The 25,323-nt window shown below is 44.8% G+C and overlaps 2 protein-coding genes across 4 annotated transcripts; one reads left to right on the top strand and one right to left on the bottom strand.

The window, feature by feature from the left end:
• Positions 1 to 1,023: 1,023 nt before the first annotated feature.
• lmf1 (lipase maturation factor 1) lies at positions 1,024 to 19,544 on the bottom strand. 3 transcript variants are annotated; one of them, XM_076759069.1, is made up of 11 exons: positions 19,307 to 19,538; positions 18,633 to 18,942; positions 18,276 to 18,286; positions 16,475 to 16,623; positions 10,124 to 10,189; positions 5,737 to 5,904; positions 3,881 to 4,061; positions 2,645 to 2,798; positions 2,327 to 2,510; positions 1,669 to 1,781; positions 1,024 to 1,434 (listed from the first exon to the last, which is right to left on the bottom strand). In XM_076759069.1, exons 1-11 carry the CDS (start codon positions 19,515 to 19,517, stop codon positions 1,248 to 1,250), a joined length of 1,734 nt encoding a protein of 577 aa, XP_076615184.1. In that variant the 5' UTR covers positions 19,518 to 19,538; the 3' UTR covers positions 1,024 to 1,247. The 3 variants fall into 3 exon arrangements, with proteins under 3 accessions (XP_076615184.1, XP_076615187.1, XP_076615186.1); XM_076759072.1 differs by having other exon boundaries at positions 2,407 to 2,510; XM_076759071.1 differs by lacking the exon at positions 18,276 to 18,286 and having other exon boundaries at positions 18,629 to 18,942; positions 19,307 to 19,544.
• An 804-nt stretch (positions 19,545 to 20,348) lies between these two features.
• sox8a (SRY-box transcription factor 8a) lies at positions 20,349 to 22,692 on the top strand. Its single transcript, XM_076759999.1, has 3 exons — positions 20,349 to 20,743; positions 21,524 to 21,792; positions 21,914 to 22,692. Exons 1-3 carry the CDS (start codon positions 20,349 to 20,351, stop codon positions 22,690 to 22,692), a joined length of 1,443 nt encoding a protein of 480 aa, XP_076616114.1.
• Positions 22,693 to 25,323: the final 2,631 nt, after the last annotated feature.

Raw genomic sequence — 25,323 nt, 5'->3', positions numbered from 1 at the left:
GAAGAGGACGACGAACCTGAGGGTCCTCATTAAGGAGAGAGACAGGCAGCGTGGGAGCTGTGAGGTGAACCTCCAGGGAAACGCTCTCAGGAAAACACATTTGTATTTCATTCTTTTCACTTATTTATTTAAAGTTTTTGATTGGATCCTCTTTGATTTCAATTGATTTAATGTGATGTCATCTGATCAGATCTGATTTGGACCATGTACTCATGTGGACAGCATCCTTGTTGCCGTTCTTGTGACTCTGGTCGGGGGGGGGGGCACAGCCTAATCCTCCCACATGTTAAGCCCACACAGTGAAGCTCCTCTCTGGCAGGGGAAGAAAAGGATGTCGAAAGCATGTTAATGAGGTTCACATGTCTGTCTGCGCCCACCTAAGACCAACATTGGTGTCGGGGACGGACGTATGAGGCACTCCTCATCATGGTGGAATCAGGAGTTTCAGTCATTTTGTTCACTGTTTAATTGTTTGTTTCCTGTTTTTTTCCTTTGGCCATTGGACGACTCCAGGACCCCAAATGGAAAAGAAGACCGCAGGGGAAGAGGAGAAACAAGATGAGACACAGTCCCAGGAAGCAAACACTAATGAGGAAACAGGTCAACAAAGCCAGAGCTCGGTCAAAAACCACCCAAGCGGCACACTAAGAGAGACACTGTTCCACCTGAGGGACCTCACACCCAAACATAAGAAAAGCAGTCTTTTGTCATGATGATAACAAAAAGAGCAATATCGATGCAGCAGAACCAGAGGTATCTTTTTTATCCCACATATGATGCCTATACCCCCCACAATGCAACTCGACCACGCTAGTTGCAGCTAATGCAGTCTTGAGTCACTTTGAGCTTCAACGTTTAGCATCCGGCTATGTTTGAAACCACAGCGAGTTCCAATTCAGCTGAACCGTTCTGAACGGCAGCTAAGCTAATGAAATGCTAGGGGGACACAACAACAGTCCCCAGGTGTTCGTCAGGTCCAAAATATTCTGTCTGTCAAAAAAGAGAGACAAAAAGACAAAACTGTAATTAAAACAGTTTTAATGATGAATTTAGGTGTCCCTTAATGACACCTTGGCAAGTGTCGCATTGTAAATGTCAGGTGATATGAAGCAGTCCTTCATGAAAAAGCCTGAAGGCCTCCTCGGTCTCTGTAACCTCTGCTCCCCTCCAGCAGTGTCACATTCAAACAGTCTCAGCCCCAAAAGTCCGCTGATCTCCTCTCGGTGCTGTCGTCTCGGGCCGTGGCTTTAGCTCCTGTTTGTTGGTATGTGCGGGTGGGGCCAGTTCCTGGACTGGAAGTAGCCCCTGAGTGCTTCCAGGTCCACGGGAGGGAAGTAAGGCCCGATGCGTTTCCTCAGCCACCACTTCCCCTGCGCTGCGCTGGTGCTGCCCGGCTGGCTGAACTTGTACCTGAAATGTTCCCCTCGAACCCACCTGAGAAGGACGCAGACACAGAAAGGAGTGCAGTCACATGAAATGATACTTAATTTTAATCAGAGGTATAAATACTGTCGGAAAAAGTGCATTGTCTTTCAGTTTTTGTCTTTTAGCAATAGAAAGACATCATCTGCTCACTGCTACACCAGAGGGGGCTGTAACACAGAGGGTTAGGGTTGCAGTAGGACGCACTGCCTGGATCTTTGCTGTGACTGTGTGCACTGGGCTTACCTGGGAGTCGCTCTGCCTCTGAAGGGGTTGTGGTCGAGCAGGGAGAGGACCGCGCTGTCGTTGGACAGCAGACGTCCTGCTATGTGGATCACCCACTCGCTCTGCTCGTAGGTCTGTGTGAACACGTGGAGACGAGGTGTTAGAAAGACATAGAAAGTATGAGGAAAAGGAGAGGGTGTGACAGAGACGGAAATGAGGGGAAATTGAAGAGACAGGAGAGACAGAGTGTGACATGTGAAAAGGTAGTGAGAGTGTCTGAGATAAGGACTGAAGACTAAGTCAATCAGACAAGACAGGAGTGTGTGTGTGTGTGTGGTATATTAAGTGAAAGGTATGCAGACAATATGAAAAGAAGGGGAAGTAATGATGAAAAGACACGAGGAGAAAGATACACAGAAGACATGCAGCAGAGAAATGCAGGTACAGAAGCAAAAAGATGAACAGGAATCCACAGAGACAGAACCTCTTCCTCTTCATCTTATTTTATGTACTTCACAACATGAACTTACTTCCCCCTAGTGGACAGACATAGTAGGTGAAGACGTAATGCTGTACTTAACAGCTGAGGCCCACTACTCATTTTTGGCACACAAGCCCTTAAAATGAAGTAATTTCAGAATCAGCATCAGAATCGTCCTGCTATTGGTCAGTGTCTCACCTGGAAGGCGGCAAACCACATGAGCCAGTCCAGCCGGTAGTGGTAGGGTGATATGAGGCACGGCCGTCGGTAAATGTCGCCTGGCTTACACAGGAACTGGTACTCCTCCCAAACCGCCTCAGGGTCCTTGGGGTCCTGGCTTAAAGTGCCCTGGAAAATCACCTCAGTGCGCTCTTTGGTAATGCTGCACAGAGGGGTTTGTAAAGCGAGACCAAATGCTTCATAAGGGTGGAAGGGGGCGTGTAATGTGTACAAATGCAAGACTGCTTTCTTTTGCAAATGCAGGTGTTTTTGGAACGAACCCCGACTGGACCGTACCTGCCAAAGGCCCCGTAGGTGTTGACGATGCGCAGTGGGTCGAAGGAGGTGTTCATCACCTGCTTCGAGCTCAAGAGGTTCATCACCACAGGAACGCTCAGGCAGCCAATCAGAATGCCCAAAGAAATGTTCACCACCCGACGCATCAGCATACCTGTATTACATGTACGCACACAGAAAGAGGAAGTGTTCCATCGGTCTTCAGTATGGGTTGATTTTTTGACTAACAACTGAACACAGGACGCCATGTTCACACGTTCATGTTTGAGTCCAGAGTTATTAGGCTCGTAAGTCTATGTGTGTGTGTGTGTGTGTGTGTGTGTGTGTGTGTCTGTGTGTGTGTGTGTGTTATGACTTTAACACTTCCTCAGTGGAAAAGGTTTGAGCTGTTAGATCATGGGACGGCTGGTATTGACAAATGTTGGCCGCGTCCACCTCAGTTCCTTCCTTCCTGTGTCTGCCTGCTTATCCCTAGCATGTTAAAGACATCAAAATAATCCAACTAAACCTGTTCACACTAACACAGACATTCGGGGTCTGTTCAAATGATTAAAACATGCCCACACTCCCAGATACAAGCCTATATTACACTCAACATCCTACAATAAAGCAAAGACTCTAATGGGTCCGATGAGACCAATTAGAGTGGGTCCACGCTTGCTTTTAGCACTTTTGAAGCCGTCTGCATTGTAAAAATGTAAGCGACGTCGCATTAAATTCCTATAAACCATATGTCATACTTTTCCCAGCTACTCAGCTGTCCAAGTGCTAATCCCTTTTCTTCCCATGATTCCCTCTCCAACACGACCTGACCCACCACTTACTTAGGCCAGTTGTGCCCACTGCCCGTGACTGTGGGTGATACTAATGTCTTAAACTACATCCTACACAGTCTGTGGACACATGGTGTGTCTTCAAACTTAATTCTAAAATGAGATGCCAACCATTTGAGGGCAAAATAACCCATAAACGTACATATAATATACGTTATTCTGTAATGCCATAGAAAGTGTATATGACCATGACCTATGATGACTCATACGCTTTTCTGATCTTATTGCACTGCTGGGAGTTCGCCTAAATGGCGCTCAAAGTTTCCTCCTAAGACTTACTCACTAAGCTGCTGAGAGACACTTTCAGGAAGGAACTGAGAGAACTTGGACAGACGGACATTTAGCAGCCAGCTAGCAGCTACTTTTAGCCTTCGGATGTTTTGTGAATGCGGCCCATGAATACCTTTGGTGGGTCTGGGAGTGCGTCCAGCTGCTTCCTCATTCTGTATCTCAAGCACTGCCTTCTTGGCCCCCCCTCGAGGGTGAAACAAGAAGCTCAGCGACGAATCGTCAAAGCAGGCCAGACTGGGAACAATGGTCAGCCAGTTAAGGAAACTGAGGTTCCCACTCACTATCAGAACCACCTAGAGCACAAGAGACAAGGCAGAGAGGAAAAATACACAAGTGTGTTAGAAATCTTTATTAAACAACTGCTGGACTGACGATGACCCGTCACATTAAGGAGTCCAGCCAACACGTGGATGGCGAGCACTGACTTATGTTGAGCTTAAAACTGATGTATAGGAACATCCACATGATTCCCAAATTAAATTTAAGTGCACGGTGACAGATAATGCAATAAAACGCAGATTAATGTAATAAAACATGCCCGTAAATCAGCCATTAAACACGTTTAATGCAATAATAATGTTCTGACTGGAGTGAAAGTGAACTCCAGCCGCACTCAGCTCACTCTCTTCAATGTGTTTCATTTCGTTTGAAAAATATCATGCAGCCATCAAAGAAGACTGAGACAGGAAGCGAGCATATGACTGAAGGCATTTGTGCTTCGTCTCATGATGGCGTTTAACATTAAATTCACCTGTTTGCAGATAAGACAGATCAATTTATTTATCCCCCACAGTTCGACGAAGGAAAAGCTGATCCGTTCCCCTAAATCACACAACGTTGGCGTCCATTTGGCAGATGTGTTGCAACTATATCTTCCTTCCCAACAAGCAGGATATTCTCTGTGTCTCTCGGCAACTTCAAATCTGGCAGAAACATTCAGTGCGGGGGTCCCACAAGGCTCAGTTTTAAGGCCCCTTCTCTGCAGTCTATATATGTTGCCACTCAGTTGCATCATACAGGAGCACAGCATATCTTACCATTCATGTGCTGATGATGTGCAACAGTATATTTCACTTTCACACGATGACCTCGGCCCTATAAATGACCTTTTCAACTGCATCGCTGACATCAGACACAGGACGACCCAAAACTGTCTGCAGTGAATCAGTGACAAGACTTGCGGAAGGTGCTGGAGGTCAGAGACGGGAGATGCACTCGGAAAACCAGCGAGCAGGTTAGAAATCTGGGTGTTATCTTGGATTTGGAACTCGACTTCACAGGCCACATTTTATCACCAGTTCCAAAGTTAAATCCGTCTTCTCTCAGTCAGACGCCGGAAAACCCATCTCCTCTAGGCCAGATTACTGTAATTGCCTGTCCTGCAGGACTCCCAGAAAGACGTGGGACGGCTCCAGCTCATTCAAAATGCTGCAGCCAGAGTACTCACTGTCTACAAATCACTGATCAAATATCTGACCTGCTCACTGCTTACAAACCCTCCACAACCCTCAGGTCATCAGACACTGGTCTCCAGACTGTATCACAGATCAGAGGTAAATGTGGTGAAGGTGCATTCAGGTACTATAGGACATAAGATGTACCACAACTGTGTCGTCTTTAAAAGCTATCTGTTCTGTCAGGTCTATGGCCATAATTCCTGCCATGCTATTTCAATGGTTTCATAAGACTAACACGTTTATTTCTTATAAATATTGACTATTTCTGAAGTTGGGTACAATCACTCTATGTCATCTTGTGTGTTGAGTAATGGTTTAATGTTATATAATTACATTGGTGCCCCTTTGAGGCTTATTGTAGCCTTGCTATGATGGTCCAACAAATTTTCTGGAAATTTCTAAATTAATGTCTGGATCTATAAATACAGGTTTCCCTCACAGGATGCCTCCATTGACAGCACCGGTGTGTGTTATCCTCAGGCCCTGTGAGCTGGTGAGCAGCGACACTTACCTGGAAAAGGATCTGGATCGCTCCATTGACCATGCACATCCGCCTGCCCAAGAAGGTGAAGAATGGGAAGATGAGCTCGATGAGGTGGTTGGACAACGTCTCGAAGCGGTGAAACCACCACGGGGAGCGATGCATGTAGTAGGACATGGGGTTAGGAACTGGCTGGGTCTGGGAAGAGATGGAGGGTGTCTTTAAGTCTTTGGTAATGAATGGCAGAGACAGTGCTTAGAGGTATCAAATGAGTCAGAAAAAAAATAGTTTTCACAATATTTCTGATCTTCTTTGTTTCATGGGCTTATGCATAAAAAGGTTTCATACATTTCTAAACACAGACTTCTTCTTCTTCTGTTTAAAATGCATGTTTTCTCTGCTTTAGCTTGGCACTTGAGCACGGGATGGAGAGTAATTGGTGCGTGCGGTGCCACACCTTGGGGGGAACATTTCCATGTCTAAATAAAGATGGAACTTTATTTAAATGAAGGCAACCCCACCCACACACACACACACACACAAACACTCAGAGAGTTCACACAGAGCTGTGCAGTGTCGGCGTACGTACAATTAAGTGTGTGCGTGCAAGGTGGTCGCATGCAAACCGTGTAATAGCTGAACATGCAAACAGTGTCAGGTGAGGTGGTGAAAAATAAATAGAACACAGAAATAGTTGGGGGGAGAAAGAAAACAAGCTACTGCCACACTATTCTATACTCTTATTATTTTTATGGAAAGGAATAAAAAATGGGGTTATTTAACCTCTCGCTTACCAAAACACCCATGGAAATCCAAGGGCAAGGAGCCTGCAACCTCAGACAACCAAACAACCCCATCTGGCCTGCAAACTCGCTGCATTACAGGAAACAAACCGAAGCAAACTAAACAGCAGCTATGCCGAAACACACCTACGCCGCCTCCTGAGAGTCAGGACAGGAGGGGATCTGCAGCTCCTCGGCAGTTTTGAAAGAGAGCAGTGTGTCAGAGGGGGTTAATAAGGCTTCACCTGGCGCCGGCGGCTTCCGGTGCTCCGTATGCGTGTGTGCGTATGGAAATCTGCACTACCCCCAAGGCTGCTGACAGTCCAGGTTAAAGCAGGTCAGGGAAACTGACCCGCCACGGAATAAGGTCCATATTGTAATATGAACTGTCAGGTGACAACACCTTTTCTAATTTACTGCATTTAAATCCATTTTAAACAGCCCAAAATACCTGTCAGCAGGTCACCAGAAGAACCTCCTTTGCAAGCAGTTATTTCTCCCATTTCAGAGTTTGCTTTGGGGCTCTCTTAAAGCGAGACCATGTAGCTTTTGTTAGCCACTGTGGCCACACATGGAAATTCGAGGATAATGGCTGCTGACATGTAGTGAAACAGTAGCACGAGTCAGTGAACGAACACGCTAATGTCACTTACATAATATCTATCTAAAGCTCACTAACACTAGCTAGCCACTTCAAGCTACTGGTCATACCAGACCACATCAGCCAGCCTGTACCTGCTTGTGAATGGAGCTTCTCAGTCGTAAGCCACGATCCAAGAATGTGCTACCTGCTCAGCATGAGAAGATGAGGAGAAAGCATCCATCATAAGAAGCTGATAAGCCGACATATACATGCCATTTGAAATGCTGTGGTTTCCAAACAGTGTGCCGCCGCCATGAGGCAAGTCCAGGTGTGCTGTGGGATTTTGTGACAACCATACATTATTATTGCGACATGCAACTTAAAAACACAAGCCTCGTCTCTGGAGTGTGTGTCAGGAGGAGGGGTAACCCTGTGGATGTGTGTGTTTCCCAGTCAGGGTTTCTCCAGGAGTCACTGGTCTTGGCGGAGCTTCATGGTGATCCGCGGTGGAGCCCGGGGTGCTCTTTTGAGTTCTCTTTGTTTTTGTAGTGGTGAACTGAAATGCTTTGGGGTTGTGGGGAAAACAAAACGAAGTTTTTACCAAGTGGATTGAACCCTGAGACTCTGGGAGAAGTCTCTGCTCTCTCTCACTCTATCTCTCACACACACACACACATACTCTTGTACTTCTATACCTGTGAGGATCCTCACTGACATAATGCATCCCCTAGCTCCAAGCTGATGACGCAAATAATTCCCTCAGGAGTTCAAGAATAGCAAAACACAGCTATAAGTTGAACATTTGACTTCGACCAATTTGACATTTGTCGTCAGGCGGACAGAGTCAAAGTGAATGCTGATGTTGCTGTATCTGCCAGCCAAGCCCTCTTGACATTTACATATAGCTGAATTAAAAATAGAACAGACGTGCACATGGACACAATAAAGAACCACATATAAAGAATTGGTTTAAACCGTAAAGGGCACACATACAGGCCTACGTAAGGCCGTCACGAGACACAGATATATATGAAGTTACAGAGCGGTAAATTGGAAGCCACACCACACTGTTTTACATGTAAAAATATCCAGCTGGCATTTTGATATCACAGACGATTCTCCTTGTTAAAGTTCATCAATGCTGCTCCTGCAGAAGGTCATTTTTGCATTTCTGTTGAGCTGCCATTTAAAACATGAACGACGGAGACAATATAATTTAGTCTTTGGTTCCTTCGCAATGTGGAATCAATGCATCAGTGAGCTGCGCAACGAGATTTTGTTTTTGTGTAAACTGTCCCTGAAAGGCTCAGCGTAGTCCCGAGTTTTCTTTACCACGGTGTAATTACAGTGGGTCACTCTGCCATAAGGAATTACAGTCACTCAGCCTGGTTTCACTGATGACTTTTAATGCCCTCTGCTGTTTGAGAAGTTTCCTTCAGAGGAAGGAAATTCTGGATGGTTTCTATGAATGTGGTTTTATTTTTTCTTGAAATATGTCAACTATTGGGTGGATTACTGTGTGTGGTATAGACATGCATGGTTCCCAGAGGATAATCTAAAAAAAAACCCCTCATGGTTATTCAATAGTTTTTGACCACATACCTGCTACACTAATGACATTCCCATTCACCTCGGATATACTTTGTGTTTGGTGTCAAGCAGTAAATGTTCGCAGGCCAACATGTTAAAGTAAGAATTAGCTAGATTTAACATTTAGCACCACCGTGCTTAAGTACAGCCTCACAGAGCCACTAGCATGGCCGTCGACTCTTGTTTTTTGGTGTGAACGCGGCCAAACGCAGCAGAGACCTGGAGAACATCTGCACAAATGATGTGGAATGTTCCTGTAGAGTTCATGGCCTGAAGCAGAAGTATCTGACTTCGGTCCCTTAAAACAAAGGTACTGTCCTCAGGACTCACTGTCACAGGCTAGACAGGGTGAATCTGCATGTCCAGAGTGGTTCAACGGGAGAATGATTTCTTATGACTGAATGATTAATTATAGAGACATGGATAGAGACAGGATAGAGACAGTAGAGGATAAAACATCCTATCCTGTATCTCATCTTACCGCCTCCTGGGCTAACAACCACTGGCTTTGTGATTTTCATGGCATTAGCAACGCTGAAGCTGTTCTGACCCTGGGAACTAAATAAATTTAAAGTAGATTTACACTGCAGTGAACCAGAAAACCAAGTGATTTTCCCCCCAAACTAAATGAAAAGGCAGAACTATTACAGTTCATTATGAGTTATATAATTCCTGATCTGAATCCTTTGGTCACCCTTGGGTACAAAATGGCCAACTGCACCACCAGTCCCAAAGGAGCCAGTGTATCACAATCTATCCTCCATTCCCGGTGTATTCCAAACTGCATGAGCATCGACATTGCATCCTTAAAACATGAGTGTCATCTCCAGTCAACGAGTCCCATACGAGCCAGCGTATTCCTGTATATGTTAATTACAGAAGACGGCGCTCCTCCCTCTGCGGGCCGCTAACACGGAGCAGTGTGGGTCAGAGCGGCTGAGTGTCCCACAGGGGAAAAACAAACACAGGGTTTGCACAACCTCCTGGTGTGTGCGAGAGGCTGATTTATTGAACCCCACGACTGCGGCTACGGTAATGTGTTGCCCTGGTGTGGTTAGCCTGATGTGAATTCATGGCCATCATTCAGGAGACAAAACCAAGGCACAATGTTTTTGTATATCTGGATCAGTCTTAGAAGCTCAGCTTGTCAGAGAAAATAGGCCTCTGGGAAATTTAGAAAGTAGTTTTTCGGAGAAGCAAATCGATAAAGTAATCCATGAAAATGCTCGAAAGTAGCAGTAAGTAACGGACTGCTTGTGAAGTTTCCTTGTTGCATCAGGCTGTCACATGAAATCTGAAGTCTGATTCATGAGAGCTTTGGAAAGAAGGCTGGAAAAAGTCCAAATATCAAGGAAGATAGAAAGCAAAGCTCTGCGGCTAATGAAAAGATTAACAGGTTTTATCAATGTGTAGATTCAATCACACACACACAGAGCACATTAAATACATCCTGTACACACACCTCGTAGTGGTAGTCCATGCAGGTGAGGTCTCTCCAGCATTTGTCACCTCTGATTTTAATGAGGCCCTGAAAAAGACAGAAAACACACACACACAGGCTTCACTTTATGACGCTGTAAATCAGGTCAAACAAGAAACCATCAACAGTCAATTAGAAAAATCAGATTACACACTGGAGACACTCAAATCCCATATTCAGCTGAAACGGGCCAAAAGGAATAAAACCTGATTAGGATGTATCCTCGAAAAAACAGGCCTGGAACACAGTTTGTCAAAAGCACTTGGGTACGACTTCTGTGATATAATGACAAAACGTGCAGGCTTTACCTTCCACTGGACCTGAAAACTGACAGGGAACGTTTGGAAAAGCCTTTTAGAAAAAGCTTCATGCATTGTCAGGAAGTGTACAGCAATGACATGAAGGCCTGATAACCCTTCTCCTAAAAGCCTTTGGAAGCTTTTGGAAATGAATAGCTGCATTTTACTTGAAACGGCCACATGTACTCCCAGAAATGAATGCGACACCTCATCAATGCCTCTATCAGATTTGATATCAAAATGTTTGCGAGCTGCTCCTTTTGAAGATTTTCTCGCTGGTTGAGAGTAAAAGGAGACATGACTGCTGTTTAAAGTGAGACAGCGACTCCTGCTAGTTGTGAGTAACACAAAATCACAGCAAAGATACCTTTCAACGGTACTAGACTAGATTCCTCCAAACCAGAGAAAGCCACAGTGGGGCTTGCGGGCTGAAGTAGCCTATTCTAATGTTGGATTTGGCCTGATGTTTCCACCAAAACAAACGCAGGTTGACAGCTTGACACTCAACGAAGACACCAGCAGCTATAACACCATTAACCTGTCCTCATAAATAATTCACTTCCCATCATGCTACTGCACTGTTAGCCAAGACAGAAAAGACAGAGGAGGTGCGATCATTTGGAGAAAAGAATCTGCAATTCATACATACAGATAACCACATCAAACCTGAGGGATTCAATTCATTAACAGGACATAAAGTAAGAGGAAAGAAGTGAGGACAGACGCTACAGTGAGGCGAGACGGTGCTGTTAATTCTCAGTCCAGAAGGACACAATGACAGAAATCATCTGATGTGTCACTGTGCTGCTCACCACAAATGATTCCATGAGGGATTTCGGACCCAGTCTAAAGCCCAAACTAAAAAAGCTCGACCTAAACCGAACCACACAGCGACCGCTCTGAGGGTTCATCGCGCAGTAAGCGTGTCCTGTGGTACAGCGTGCCTGCAGATAGGCCTGCTCGCACAAACAGCGACCGGCAATTTCTTTACTCACTCGACCCAGATCTTAAAAAATGGCAGCCGCAAAACCACGCCGTGGTAAACTGATGAATTGGAGATGTTTCAAGAACACTTTCCCTTCAATGTCCTCTACGACATGAGCAGCAGAGCTTCTTTAAGGGATTTGAGGACAAAGCAGAGAGAAGTACAGTCGTTAGCTAACCCAGCCGTGGTCCAGCCACGCTAGCACAGAGACTCTGCAGGGAAATGTCAGTCTATTCGGCCCGCTACTTTTTAGAGACAAAAAAACTGGATTATTGGATGGATTGCCAGTCAATTTTGTACAGAAATGCACAGATCCCAGATGATGGATGCTGCTGACAATCCCCTGACATGTAGTGTAGAAGCATATAGTCGACCCTGCAAAGCAATAAGAACTAATCTGATTTGAGGTCTGAACACATTATTAGCTTTTGTGACCTTCACTATCTGCGTCCCACTAGCAGAATAAGCAATAATAATTCTACCTTCGCAGCAACTGAGCAGCAGACACAAGACTGTCAGTACTTGGATGATAGTTCTGCTTTCTTGTTGCCCAACTCAGATGGAAAGCAGTCATCCCACTCTCTCAGAGTGCCAAAGGCATTTCTGCAAATGAAGGAAACCACTAACTGAGGTAGATGAGACAGCCATTAGAAAGGTGCTATTCTAAAAGTAGCTCACAGATAACTGATATTTAACAAGTGTCTGAGAGGATTTTGCCATAAGAAATGGGAAATAAAACTCGAAATGCGCCCTCCGCTCAGAGTCTGTTTTCACCAAATGAGCTAAATAAATACTGTGCTATCCAGGACACGAGACTGTCAATATTGACATGTCAGCCTGCCATGTGGTGGGCATGGAATGTGGAATAAATCGGCAGCTAACCTCTCTAACCAGATTTAGAAAAAGCAGGACATTTCATTCTGATTATGAGCTTGGCCGCTGCATGCAGCTGCTGGCTGTGCGCGCTGGAGCTGATGCGGCCGAAGATGCTGCTGATAATCCAATTCGGTCATGAGATCGTGAAATGTCATCAATTACAGCGTGATATACAGACCTCTGGAATGAACGGAGCCGCGAGCCCGGAGTGTCTGCAGCGCCGGGGAAAGGATGCTGAATTCAACACAGATTTAATTCAGAGACTTTAACAAATACTTCTCTACACATGTATGACAAACTTCACATGCATGGCTTGCTAGAAAGATGGAATTTATGGAAGAAAAACTGGTGAATCTTCCATCAAGTTCATCGCTAAGACAAAAAACAGTAAGTCACAGTGAGAAATGACTTGCAAAACAGGGTTTTGAGGGAAAGACCACAAGTTCTGTCTTCCATGTGCACTGAGACTGACAAATATGTATATGACATGAGGTAAACCACGACATTTCAATGTGAGAGACTGGCAGAGCAAAGGTTTACCCTGGATCCCTACAATGAAAACAGGGTTTGAAAAAGAAAGCAACAGGAACCATGGTGGCAGCACCGCAGCGGGGCCTCGTTTATGCTGCAGCGCTCTTGGATTCGGTCCTGTGACGGACACGGTTAGGGCATTTCTCCAGCGTATAATAAATCATAATATCCAGTTCGGATTATCCAGCTCCTCTCACCTTTAAATATATCTGCCAGTCATAATTTGATTCCTTTCAGAACAGCCTGTCTTACCTCAACACAGCGGGCAGAAAATGTTCTGGTCCTCGCTTAACAGGAGCCGAAAGATGAGACTGTTGTAATATACATTGGGTGGCACTTAGGTCAACTCTAGAGGCCTTGACTGACCAAAGCAGTGGCTTAGAACTAGTGCTGCACAGTGGCTGTCCACTGCTCCTACGCTGTACTGAGCGTGATTGTATGTGACAAGAAAGAATGATCGTCTTCCTTCGGTCCTCCTCGGCTCTGCAGAGGGATTTAGCATCTTTCAGCTCACCGTTTTGACAGGAAAAGGTTCTAAATAGGTCACAATACATTGTTACAGAGGCCGCTATGCAACAGCAGTAAAGCAAGATCATTGGACCTCATCATCAACTGCACCTGTGCACCTCAAAGTCACTGTCAGCCCAGATATCTGTCATAACAGTCGAGCTGAACCTGCCCGTTCCAGACAGCCAGGTCAACACCAACTCCCCGGACGAGTCAGCGTGCCAGCAACACCGGATCCCAAAATCCTTAGCAGGCAAACCAATGTGATCTGCACCGGCAGAACACAATCTACAGCAGCTCTCTGATCCCAGCTAACACCCAAACCTCCACACCGAGCAGAGTATTTCCAACAGAGACGTTCCTGGCAGAGGTGAAACGTGTGATCCAGTTCACCATCACCATGGCTGCACTTTAAACAGGAAGCTTGAAGAAACGAATGACTCAAAGTTTCTTCACAAGAAATGTACTGAAGCAACTCATTCAGTGACAAAACATTAAATATCAGGAGCCTCCTATTCACTGGCTTTCTGATTTATTTATTTATTTGGGAGACAACATGATTCAGATAACAGCTGGATGTTGAAACTCTAGCAGTGGTTAACACAGTAGGAACTTCATCATGGGCGACACCCCAGTGACGAGCTTGCTCGCTCACAAAATCAAACAGAATCACCAGATATTACAGGCTTATGACTAATTTCAGGTCCACTGAAACCTCAGCAAGTTGCATATCAATCAGCACTTACAAGTAGTTTTTTTTGCTCTCTAATGTAAACATGGCAAAATATGAGGATTTCCTGTATTTCACCATTCATGGTCCAAGTATGTCCTCCACATTTTGCATCTTATCGCCTGATTACCTGCACAGGCAGCTGATGTAAACAAGCCATCGCAGCACAAATCAAGAGGCACACCAGCTGCTCAACGCCCCAGCACAACTTCCATGCTAATTTAAACACATCCAGCTACGCTAATGGAGGCGATGTTAATGGTAATTCATGCATTAACCAGCAAATACTTCTATGTCAGCACTCTTGTTTAGCATAACACATGGCCACATGACATTTATTTTATTTCTGCAGCCATATGTGGGGACTGATTGGATCTGGACATCCGACTGTGACATTGCTGTGTGTTTATGTGTGCGTGTAAGTGCGTGTGTTGGAAGTTCTGTTAGTGCCAGTGAGCCAATTACTTCCAATGTGAGGTAAAAATGTGTCTTCAAAGCTAGAGTTTCTGTACGAATAGCTGGCGAAGGATAATAAGGGGAAAATGCAGCATCAGTCATGGTTGTATAAAACACATCAGGCATCCCGTGTACTAATGTAGCTACATATCTTAATGCGTGCCCCATAATGTCGAGACAGAAATCAGAGGTTAAAGTATGTAAACAGTGTGAGCGCCGTGGTTTGGGACGTTTTGTGACGAGTCGTGCTGCCAAAATACCCTCAAGAAACATGATGGGTGGGCTCCTGCTAAGCCATACTGTCCTGACAAGCAGAAAGTCTATCACGGCGGTGAACCACAGGCTGTCAGACAGATAAATGAGTCAGCAGGGTGGATCAAACACTGAGGGACTGCTGCAGAAACAGTCGCTGTGACGAGTCGTGCTCCAGCTTCCTCCTATGAAACGATTTGAGCTCTCCCACCGTAATCTGTCTCTGTGAAGCACGCGCAAATTTCGAGGTTTTTCGCAAAACACCTCACACACAGTTACTGAAGATGAGAAAGAGACATGCAGTGGAGTCGTCAGGAGGAAGCCTCTGCAACGGTTTGTTTCCCTTGTTTACTGTTTGACGTCTGGATTTGATTTCCCCACAAAACAGCATGGGAATGCTGAATGCTAGATGTCCGACATTCTTACCAGCTCTCGAATGCAGCATTGTTAAAAACAACAAGAAAATGAAAATCTCATTGTGAAATTCCCAAATCAGCTGATCCAATTGGGCTGAAAGTGCCGTTCAACAGGTTTTTGGGACATTTTATGGTCAAACGTCTTGAAATACACACACACACTGTCCGACAAGCCAACAGCAACGCCTTCTGCTCGTGTGACTGGTGGAGATTAACCCGTGCAACCATTCAGGAATACAAATTAAACAAAGACAGAACTCAGAGACGTTTTTAATTTGATTTTCCTACTATTATTCTTCTAATATGTAGTTATGATCATTTTATATTATCAGTCAAACGTATTCTTGCTCACACCTCACACAGTCACACCCCCCGTTCCCTGTGGTCTTGGTTTCTTCCATAAGCTGCAGGAAGAAATTGGTTCACAACAGCAGGTACACACACACAAGTAGACTACTGTGTCTACATCTACATCTGTGCTAACAGTGTGTTGCTGAGGCAGTTCCACCTTTCAGAACATTTTAAGGGTAAAACAATAAAACTATCATCATTTTGGCAACTTTGCATGTTGCTGAATGATGAATGAGGCCTTTCCAGTCTCTCCAGTCAAACAGGCTGAGGTGATTCTGCTTGAGTTTCAGCTCTCTTCACGGTCCTAATAGGAAAAAGCCCAGTGGATTGGAGCTAACTGCAGTGATTGGCAGATAAAACTGAGCTGGTGGTCGAAAAGTCACCATGGAAACTGTCAAACAACCAGACGCGTTGTTTAGCCGACCATACATTTGGGTTGGATTTCCAAATACTGGCAGGGTTTTATAGCAGAGACACTGTTACAAAAGCAGCGATCTAGAATCAGGAGGGCAAACTCTGGGATACCCCATAGAAAGATTCTGTTGCAAAATGCTTTGATTTCTCCATGCTGGCTTGCTGGATGTATTCAGGTGTGTGTGTGTGTGTACGGTATATGCCTTTCTGTTTCAATTTACAATAACTGCTTCCTCCATGACAGGAATATGATTGGTGTCTATGCAGGATGTCCCGACAGGAAATGTGTTAGTCTCGCTGCTGGTGGCGGTGAATGGATGGGTTTTAGGAACGACACTCAACGTAAACTCCAATCAGTGAGTTTTGATCGTGTTTGACAAGTTAAACAGCCGCTACCAAAAGTTACATGCAGAAATCCATCCAAAAATGACCTCATGGCTATTTTTTGGGTGTTTTCTGTCAGTGGCCAGAGAGATGCAGCAAGACTTTGAATATATCTGGAAACATTTTACTCACAGCTCCCAGCATGATGCGAACAATGAGCCATCTGAAGGTCCAGATGCAGATGAGGGACGGGGGACAGCCGCGGGGGACCTGAGACAGAGTCCACGCAGGACACAGGAAAATGGCCAGAAACCCTGTCTCCAACAGCTGACTCTCCCAACCTGGACAAAACATCAGAACATCACCCGTAAAACAGATGACAGCTTTCTCTGGACTCCATCAACATCAGGAGGCAGCTTGTGATTGGATCAGATTTGACAGCTATGAATTGTTCATAGTTCAGATGAGAATATAATGGACTGTAAGGATGGTAAGCAGTGATGGACAGGCCTCTCTGACTCTCTGATTTTGCCTCATTTCAACAGAGAAGCTTCTTCGGTGCGGCTAAGGCTATTTTAATCACATTCTTACAGCTGAATGCTAATGTCAGCATGCTAACATGCTTACAATGACAATGCTCATCACATGGTGATTTTACCAGATACAATCTTTAACATATTCAACATCTGAATTGTGCTGATGAGCACTAGCTGGCATGAGAAAACAAAGTGAAGCGAGAGCCAAAGATGCTACAATTCATCCTCCTGAGGGGATGAATGTATGCATCAGACTTCATGCTGATACATACATTTCACTTAAAACCACTAAATGTCAACCTCATTGTGGTACAAGAGGAAAAGTCAACAAAGAACAAAAGTCAGTGGGTTTCATCCTCTGGGGATCATGAATGTCTGCTCAGTATTTCATGGCAATCATCCAACAGCAGTTGAGACATTTCAGCCTGGACCACAGCGATGGACTGTCCAACCAGCGTAAAACCTACCCAAATACCACCTTAAAGTGATAAGAAGAATGCAGTTCATTGACAGCTGAGCACACTTAATCTGCTGATGACAACCATGTTATAATGTCACAATGAGAGTAAGGACCTTGTGTGGGGATTGTTCATCAAAAGAGAACATGATTTGACTTCCATTGTATTGGAGGATTTGGCTTGATCAGTGTAATTTTGGAGTTTTAAAGTTTAAAAAAGGGACTGAACAATGTCTGCCAGGCATGCTACTCCACAGACTAATGCTCCTACCAGCAGCAACCCGTGGCCTCTGGGCTTCAGTCGAGACAATTGGAGGAGCTTAGTCTGCAGACTTAAAGCTGCACTGTCAGCTGTAGGATGATCACAGGTCCAAAAGGAAACGTGGAGTGAGGGAGAGACAGCGAGAGTGAGAGCAAAAGAAACTGTTTTTAAAAAAGAGAAACACAAGCCACAAGCCCTAACCACAGACACCGGCCTGGCGTCTCTGACTACAAAGTGTCATTAACCAATCACAGAGCTGCCACTGACCTCGCCACTTATCTGGGCCGGAGCCCTGCATGCAACCTCCTATTTATGCTTCCTTAATTCTTTCCTTTCTGTCGTCCCGCTTCACTACTGACAGTTTACTTGGTTCATCAAGTGAGGAGGCAAAACACTGGCCATCAGTGAACCTCAGCCCTGTCAGTGACTGTGTCTTAACCCAATAACTGGCTGTAAACAATCTGTGGAACAATCATGAGAAAGCTGGTAGTGAGTCGATTTATGGGCGGTGATTGTGCTGTATTCTGGTTAGGATTCATGATATCTTTGGTTTGAAGAACTTTTTCATGTTAGCTTAACTATAAACAACCTAAAACGACATCCAAACCTGAGTGTGTCACATGAATGCTTTGCCTCACTGCTTCTACTTGATGTGCAGGGACGAAAGAGGCAGGCTTGGGTTTTGTATTACGGCTGAAAATTGTGAGGCACTTGGTGCAGACCTTGACTTTCACTTACCAAAGGAGTACCTAGAAAGAGAGAGAGAGAAAAAGGAAAAGAAATATGAGACTGAGGGACTAAAAAGAAACAACCAGAAACCTAAATTTGACAAATCCTTTCTTTTTTTTGCCACTTTGGCGCAGCAAAACAAGCCGAAATTACAACAATGAGATGTTAAAACCTTATAAAGCTGTTATAATTACCATATTAACTACATTAGCATTCATTTGAAGCCATGTTTCCTGATTGAAAGTCCAATATTGAATCTCTTTGAGCTCTTTTTTTGGTCTCCACCAACTCCTGAGAAACATATCTGGCTATTTTACAATCCCAGTTGTATAGAAGTATTTATCTATGTGTGTATCCCAGACGCACCACAGCTGTCCCACGTTGACCAACGAGTGGTAAAGCACCCACAGCGTGACCATGATCACCATATTGGCCATTCCCGTCACCAGGACAAACGCAGACAGCGCCATCCCCACCAGGGCAATGGCATCCAGGTTGGCATCCATGTCACTCCAGTCTAACAGCCAGAGGATGGAGGGTGTGTACGCGAAGGCGGCCATGCCTATCTTTCCCCCCACATAGCGCTTGACGCTGTTGAGGTAGTTCTTGCAGGGCATCAGGCCATGCTCGCCGATCAGCTGCTTGTTCTGGCTGTAAGCGACGCTGAAGGCCACAACTGCAACAGAGAGGAGACGAAGGGGACAAAGGTGGACATACAAATGTGATTCAGTGCTCATTTTCTCAATGCAAGTGCCACAAAGGTGCATCTTAAATCGTTTCCAAGATAGTTTTTACATATTAAATGATGCAAAACTACATCAACTTCTGCATGAACTCATTTAAAAGGTTTTAATGTATTTAGTTGCTTTTAAAGACAAAAAGCAACAAAAACACAATCCCACATTCACCCAACTCACAATTAGCCACATTTTCAACACCAGAACACGAAAAAGAGGATATGAAACGACGTCGACAGTGTGTTATAAACACAGTAATGACTCCATATATCAAACTTGTGCAGCGCATGTCAACGTGCTTACAGTAAATAAAGGCGACGGAGCGCAGCAGCACGATCCGAGTGAGCCAGTAAGTCCCGGTCTGTAGGGCCTGGAGGCTTTTCTCTGTCTCTGTGTCTTTGCCGAGGTCTCCTCCATTGTCTTCACCGTTGTCGTCAGATTTTGTCTCAGGCTTATTGCTGTCCACACGTCTTTTCCTCACAGAGCTTCCTGAGCTGTTGCTGGCGGTCGCCATGTTCACGGACTTCACGGTCACGTGACTAAAGAGACGCGGAAGTGCGGTGTTTATTATTATCATCATCATCATCATCATTATTATTATCAGCATTATTATTACTACTATTCTTATCGTTGTTTGTTTTTCATTTAGAATCAGAATATATAACTGAAACAGTGAGAATTTAGAAAATTAATATTTGCTTTGAATAATGAATAAAACATTAAATTCGGACATATAGGTCTGTATAACAACAACAACAACAACAACAACAATGATAATAATGATATCAGAAATGAACAATTTACACCAAAATAAATTAAATAAATAATAAAATATGTTATACTCACCGGAGAAAGCAGAGTGGCCCCTTTATCGGTGTAATGTATTACTTATGCATTGTAAGCAGCACTGTGATGTACTTCTTACAGGCGGAGTTAATTTAAAGTACTTATTTTCATGATGGCTGGTTTAGTGTGTAACAATGGAGGCCACACATACATGTATACATCTTACAAAAGGTCATCTTTATATATATATATTGGCAATATCTGATTCGCCCTGCTTCCTTATGCCAAACTAGGAGGAACCCTGCTGGTACAACTTTGGCAAAAGCCAATAGGACACGAGGGGTGGAGAGATGCCCTTCTGGAGAAAGTTAAAGTGCTAAAAAGTCCCGTCAAACTTTGGCTGGCGGACGGAGGAGGTTGCGGAAAGGAATGAGAAGTCCAAGACAAGAAATCTGGGATTTTCCTTGATTTCGGGGTGAAACAGTTTTCCAACAGAGGCGTGCGCATTTACGCACTTGGCGACTTCTCTGGGAGACAAGAGACTTTTTACTCTCAAATAATGACAGAAGAGACCAAGTCCTTGACAGACCATCCGCGCAGTCCAGCAGGCAGCGACAGCTCCATGTCCCAGCATGGATCTGATTCTGAGTCCCCGACCTCTCCATTAGGGTCCGACGCGCAGGAGGCAGCGCGTCAGCCCGGGAGCAGCAGCGTGGAGGATGAGCGCTTCCCCGCCTGCATCCGCGACGCAGTGTCTCAAGTGCTGAAAGGTTACGACTGGTCTTTGGTACCGATGCCCTCTCAAGGCGACAGAGCGCTCAAGAGCAAACCGCACGTGAAACGGCCAATGAACGCGTTCATGGTTTGGGCGCAGGCGGCGCGGAAGAAGCTGGCGGACCAGTATCCCCACCTGCACAACGCAGAGCTCAGCAAGACGCTGGGCAAATTGTGGCGGTGGGTACTAGAGTCTCACCTGTAACTGATGAGCAACAGTACTGCATGCAACTCAATCTGAAGACCACCACAAGGCCAAATTGTTGTGACAGCTCCTCTGATAAAATGCAATATAACAGTATAACTGAAGTTGTTAAGCATTCAAAGTATGACAATTAATTCTCTCTCTTTGCCTAAATTCAAGTGAAAAGTTTACAAATTTTTTATTATATGTTACTAAAATGCCAAATTGAAGAAATACAGACAGGTGCAGCTGATAAACGGAGAATCAGAGCCGTTTCAGCTGCGGAACTGTTCATCCACACTCAGCTTCTGAGTCTTGTGCGCACTTGCTTGTGTTGCAATGAAGTTGCAATCAAGTGACCTTGATTTGGCTTATTTGGGCTTGGCAGGTATCAGTCTAGGAGAAGTTAGCCTGTGTGTTAGGTAGTACAGTATAAACATGAAATATAACAGGCTATGCTTAATATTTTTATATCCTTGATTTTTTTTAAAAAGAAGCAAAGCAAATCCTGACATATGTGAATGATTCTAAAAAAATGAGAACATTTTAATATATGGTTTAATCTGTGTAATATGTAGGAATGTTTGAAAAGATCCCAGTGCATTAAAGTGTTAAATGGGATTATGATGTCAAAGATGTGGCAGCTGCAAATAGCGCCAATGCACAAAATGTCATTCAGTGAGGTAATAAGAATGTCTCTACTAGCTGATACTTAATACTTGCTGATATTTAAAAGGACCTTCAGTCATCCAGTAACTCATTCCTCTCCATCTCAGACTTCTCTCTGAAACCGAGAAGCGTCCCTTCATCGAGGAGGCCGAGAGGCTGAGGCTGCAGCACAGAAAAGACTACCCAGACTACAAGTACCAGCCTCGGAGACGCAAGAGCACCAAACCAGGACAGGGGGACTGTAGACCTGGACTGGTCCAGCAACAGCATCAGCAGCAGCAGCAGCATCAGCAGGGCTTGTATGATGCAGAATCAGGGGTGACCAGGCTTGCTGGTGCAGGGGAAGTGCACCATCATTATCATGCAGACAGGACAGGTGAGATTACTGACACCATTCAATTTTAATACACCTTTTATAAGAGCGTGCATTGCAGTTCACCTCTTTCACCCTTTTTGCCTCAGCACTGAAATATTTCATCTTTGGTTTTGGTTTCCAGGTCAGTCTCATGGACCTCCAACGCCTCCCACTACCCCAAAAACCGACCTTCACACGGCAAACAAACATGAGGGCTTCCGGCCTCTAGACAGCAGCACCGGCTTGGTTCCTCCCAGCAGCCGTCAGAACATCGACTTCAGTAACGTGGACATTTCAGAGCTCAGCAGTGACGTCATCAGCACCATTGATGGGTTTGACGTGCACGAGTTCGACCAGTACCTCCCTCCCAACAGCCACAGCTCCACTGTTCTAACTCCACCAGATAGCAGCCACGGACATAACAACCCTTCTGGATCCTTCATCCTGCCCAGCATCCACTCTCACTCCCACAGCCTTCCCACTTGGACAGCCAAATGTGGGACGTCCACTGGAATGCCGCCATCCTCTTCCAGTCGTGACATGCATGGGCTCCAAGAGGACACCAGCCAAAAACCTCAGATTAAAACTGAGCAGATGAGCCCAGGTCACTATAGCAGCTCCTGCACCTCCACTCCTCCTCCGCCACAACCTGAGTACACCTCCCTCAGTTCGGGCATCTGCCCTTCTTCCACTGCTTCCTCGTCCTCCACCAACCAGTCTGACTACACTGACCTCCAAAGCCCCAGTTTCTACAGTGCCTTCTCTGGGTACTCTGCTCATCTGTATCAGTACCCGTACTTTCACTCCTCTCGCAGGCCTTATGCCACACCGCTTATCAACAGTCTGGCTTTGGCACCACCTCCACACAGTCCTCCCTCTGGCTGGGAGCAGCCTATCTACACAACACTCAGCAGGCCTTGAAGAGGAGGAAGCCCACCCCCCACCCCACCCCAAAACTCCTCAGGCTTTGCCCAGCATGGATTTCTGAAGGACAGTACCGATATCTGCTGGCTATAGTTTCAGATGACTTCTGTAGTGCATCAATATATTGTTACATTTGTTCATTTTCCCGAAAAAAAGTCTGAAGATTAACAAAGTTTCATTGTTTTGGCTCTTTTCTAAGTGAAATGACATTTAAACCTGCACTGGACACTAAAACATTCCATTAAAATTTCACACTAACGAAATGTTGGTATGCAAGTAACACCTATTTGAAACAGGGAGTTTGAGGTTTAATAGCAGTGTTTTCACTCTCAGTCTGGCTGAGGGAAATAGTTTCTTTACCTTCACCGTCACATCGACATGTTACATTTTGATTAAAACTGAAGGTATTTCATTCATTTTCTTTTATAAGTCACAGTTATGTTAAGGTTCTGCAAGAGAATCAGCAAGAGCGGTAAATGGTGTCTCAAAATATCTGGTTCTGTAGCTGCTAAATGCTCTGTTCACTAGTGAGTGGCTAACTGTGTCTGGAGACATTTAGTGTGCAGGTAGGTACAGTTGGTTTCTAGAGCTGAACATTAAGCTGAAACTCAACCCAAACCTTAAGCAGCGAGAATGCAAATAAGCACATTTCAAAAATGTAGGACTACTCCAAATTACACATAAATCGCAGATCCCCTTGAGCACTGATCATCTTGCTATCATTATGTGATTTAGTGTTCAAAATGTATGACTTCTTTGTTCAGGGTAATGGCTGTCAAAGTGTCACATACTGAGACTCTGTATGGTTTAACCATTGCAGTTATCTCACAATACATTCATCTTTCTCACGCATTTAGCTGAGAGCAGGTTCAGGATCCAGCAAGGTGCAGCAGTGATATCTGGTTGCACTGAGACAATTTTTCTCACTTTGCTGACCTGTTGCTCTCAGCTACTTCATTTCCAGTTTGTTTCCAGCCCAGCAGCTGGTCTTGCTGGGTTTCCTGGGGGAGATTAGCTAATTTCGTGGTCTCAGCTTGGGCTGGGGTGTCAGCTAAGGGGTCTGATGGACAGGACAGCTGGATTGGGTTTTCCAGGCATAGTAAATAACTACAAGAAATGCTCCAGTGACTTATGTGACAGAAAAAGCCTTTGATTTATTGACGAGTCTAACTTCCATGTGTTTTTTCAATTATCTAAGGGGTTTAAAAGAGTTTAAAGAACAAGTCCTGCGCACAATGAATGCTCTAAGCACACAAGAACATGCAGTCCTCAAATGTTTAGAATACAAAAATAACCCAAAATGAAATTATTCCTATAAAATTAAGGCCAAACTACTATGAACTGCAGCTTTACCATTAATATATGTTGGCAACACGTGCCAGCACCTCACTGACCATATTATCCTCAGGACAAACATGGTGGCTGCAGAGCCGAGGTCCCACCCGCTTTTTAAACACTTCCTGTGTGGGTACGATCCACCCGCTGCAGCTCAGTGGCTCACTGTCTGAGCCGTTTAACATGACAACCTGGTTGCCAACGACAACAAGACAGCCAGACAGAAGCAACATTGATTTACCCATAATTCCGTTAGGCCCTGGAGTCAGTGTGTGTGTGTGTGTGTGTGTGTGTGTGGAAGTTTGCGCAGGAGTGGCGAGATCATCAGGTGACATTCACACCACCAGACCAGTTCACACTTCGTCCTGCTGCGAGTCGTGTGACTGATGAGTCGAATGAGTGAAGAGTATTAGGCCTCGACAAATAGGAAAATACTGGAGCACGGCTCCTCCTGCAGTGACCTCCATGCAGATTTGTGACAAATTAAAGGAAAAGCCATCACAAACGTGTCATTGTTCCTTGGCATAAATTCTCCAGGTCTCTGGGGATCAACTGGATGGATGAACACCATTCCTCCAAAACATATTGCCTCTCTCCATGTTGTGATGGAGGTGGAAAGTACTGTCTGACACGTTGCTCCAGGGCCTCCCACAGGTGTTTGGTTTGGATTTAGATCTAGTGATTGAAGGTATATGATTTTTTTCCTTATCAAAAAGTAGTTTGACATATTGGGAAATAGGCCTGTTTGATCAATCCCACTCCCATCTGTGTTAGGTATGGAGCTAGAAGCTATTACTTTAGCATAGCATAAAAATACACCTACCAACACCTCTGAGGTTCACAAATGAACACACCACTGCTTCTTTAATCTGCGAACAAATACACATGTGAAAGTGATGGGTTGTGGTTGTATGGAGCTGCAGACTTTTGTGAAGAACCAGTTCCAGCTTTATGCAAAGTTGAGCTCATTGCCTCCTGACTCAAACACTATTCTGAAAGTGTAATTTTACACCTAAAAGTATTTTTACACATATAGTGCTGCTGCATATTTTAAAAAAGCTGCATAAGGCATTTTTTTTACTCTAGAGGCAGGTGCGTGAAAACTGATAATCTGCCTCGAGGGATGTCACTGGAGTCAGCATCGGTTGCGACTGCTACTAGCATCGCACACCAGAATGCCTGAGCGAAATGCCGGTGGTTGAGTTGCATTGTGGTCGAAGAATGTGTGGGATGAAAAAGAGAATGTCTCTGATTCTGCTGCATTGATTTTGACACTGTTTTTATTGTCCATCA

Source organism: Chaetodon auriga, chromosome 20 (assembly GCF_051107435.1).
Source record: "Chaetodon auriga isolate fChaAug3 chromosome 20, fChaAug3.hap1, whole genome shotgun sequence".
Classification (NCBI taxonomy): Eukaryota; Metazoa; Chordata; class Actinopteri; order Chaetodontiformes; family Chaetodontidae; genus Chaetodon; species Chaetodon auriga.
This window is presented reverse-complemented; position numbering and strand designations above follow the sequence as displayed.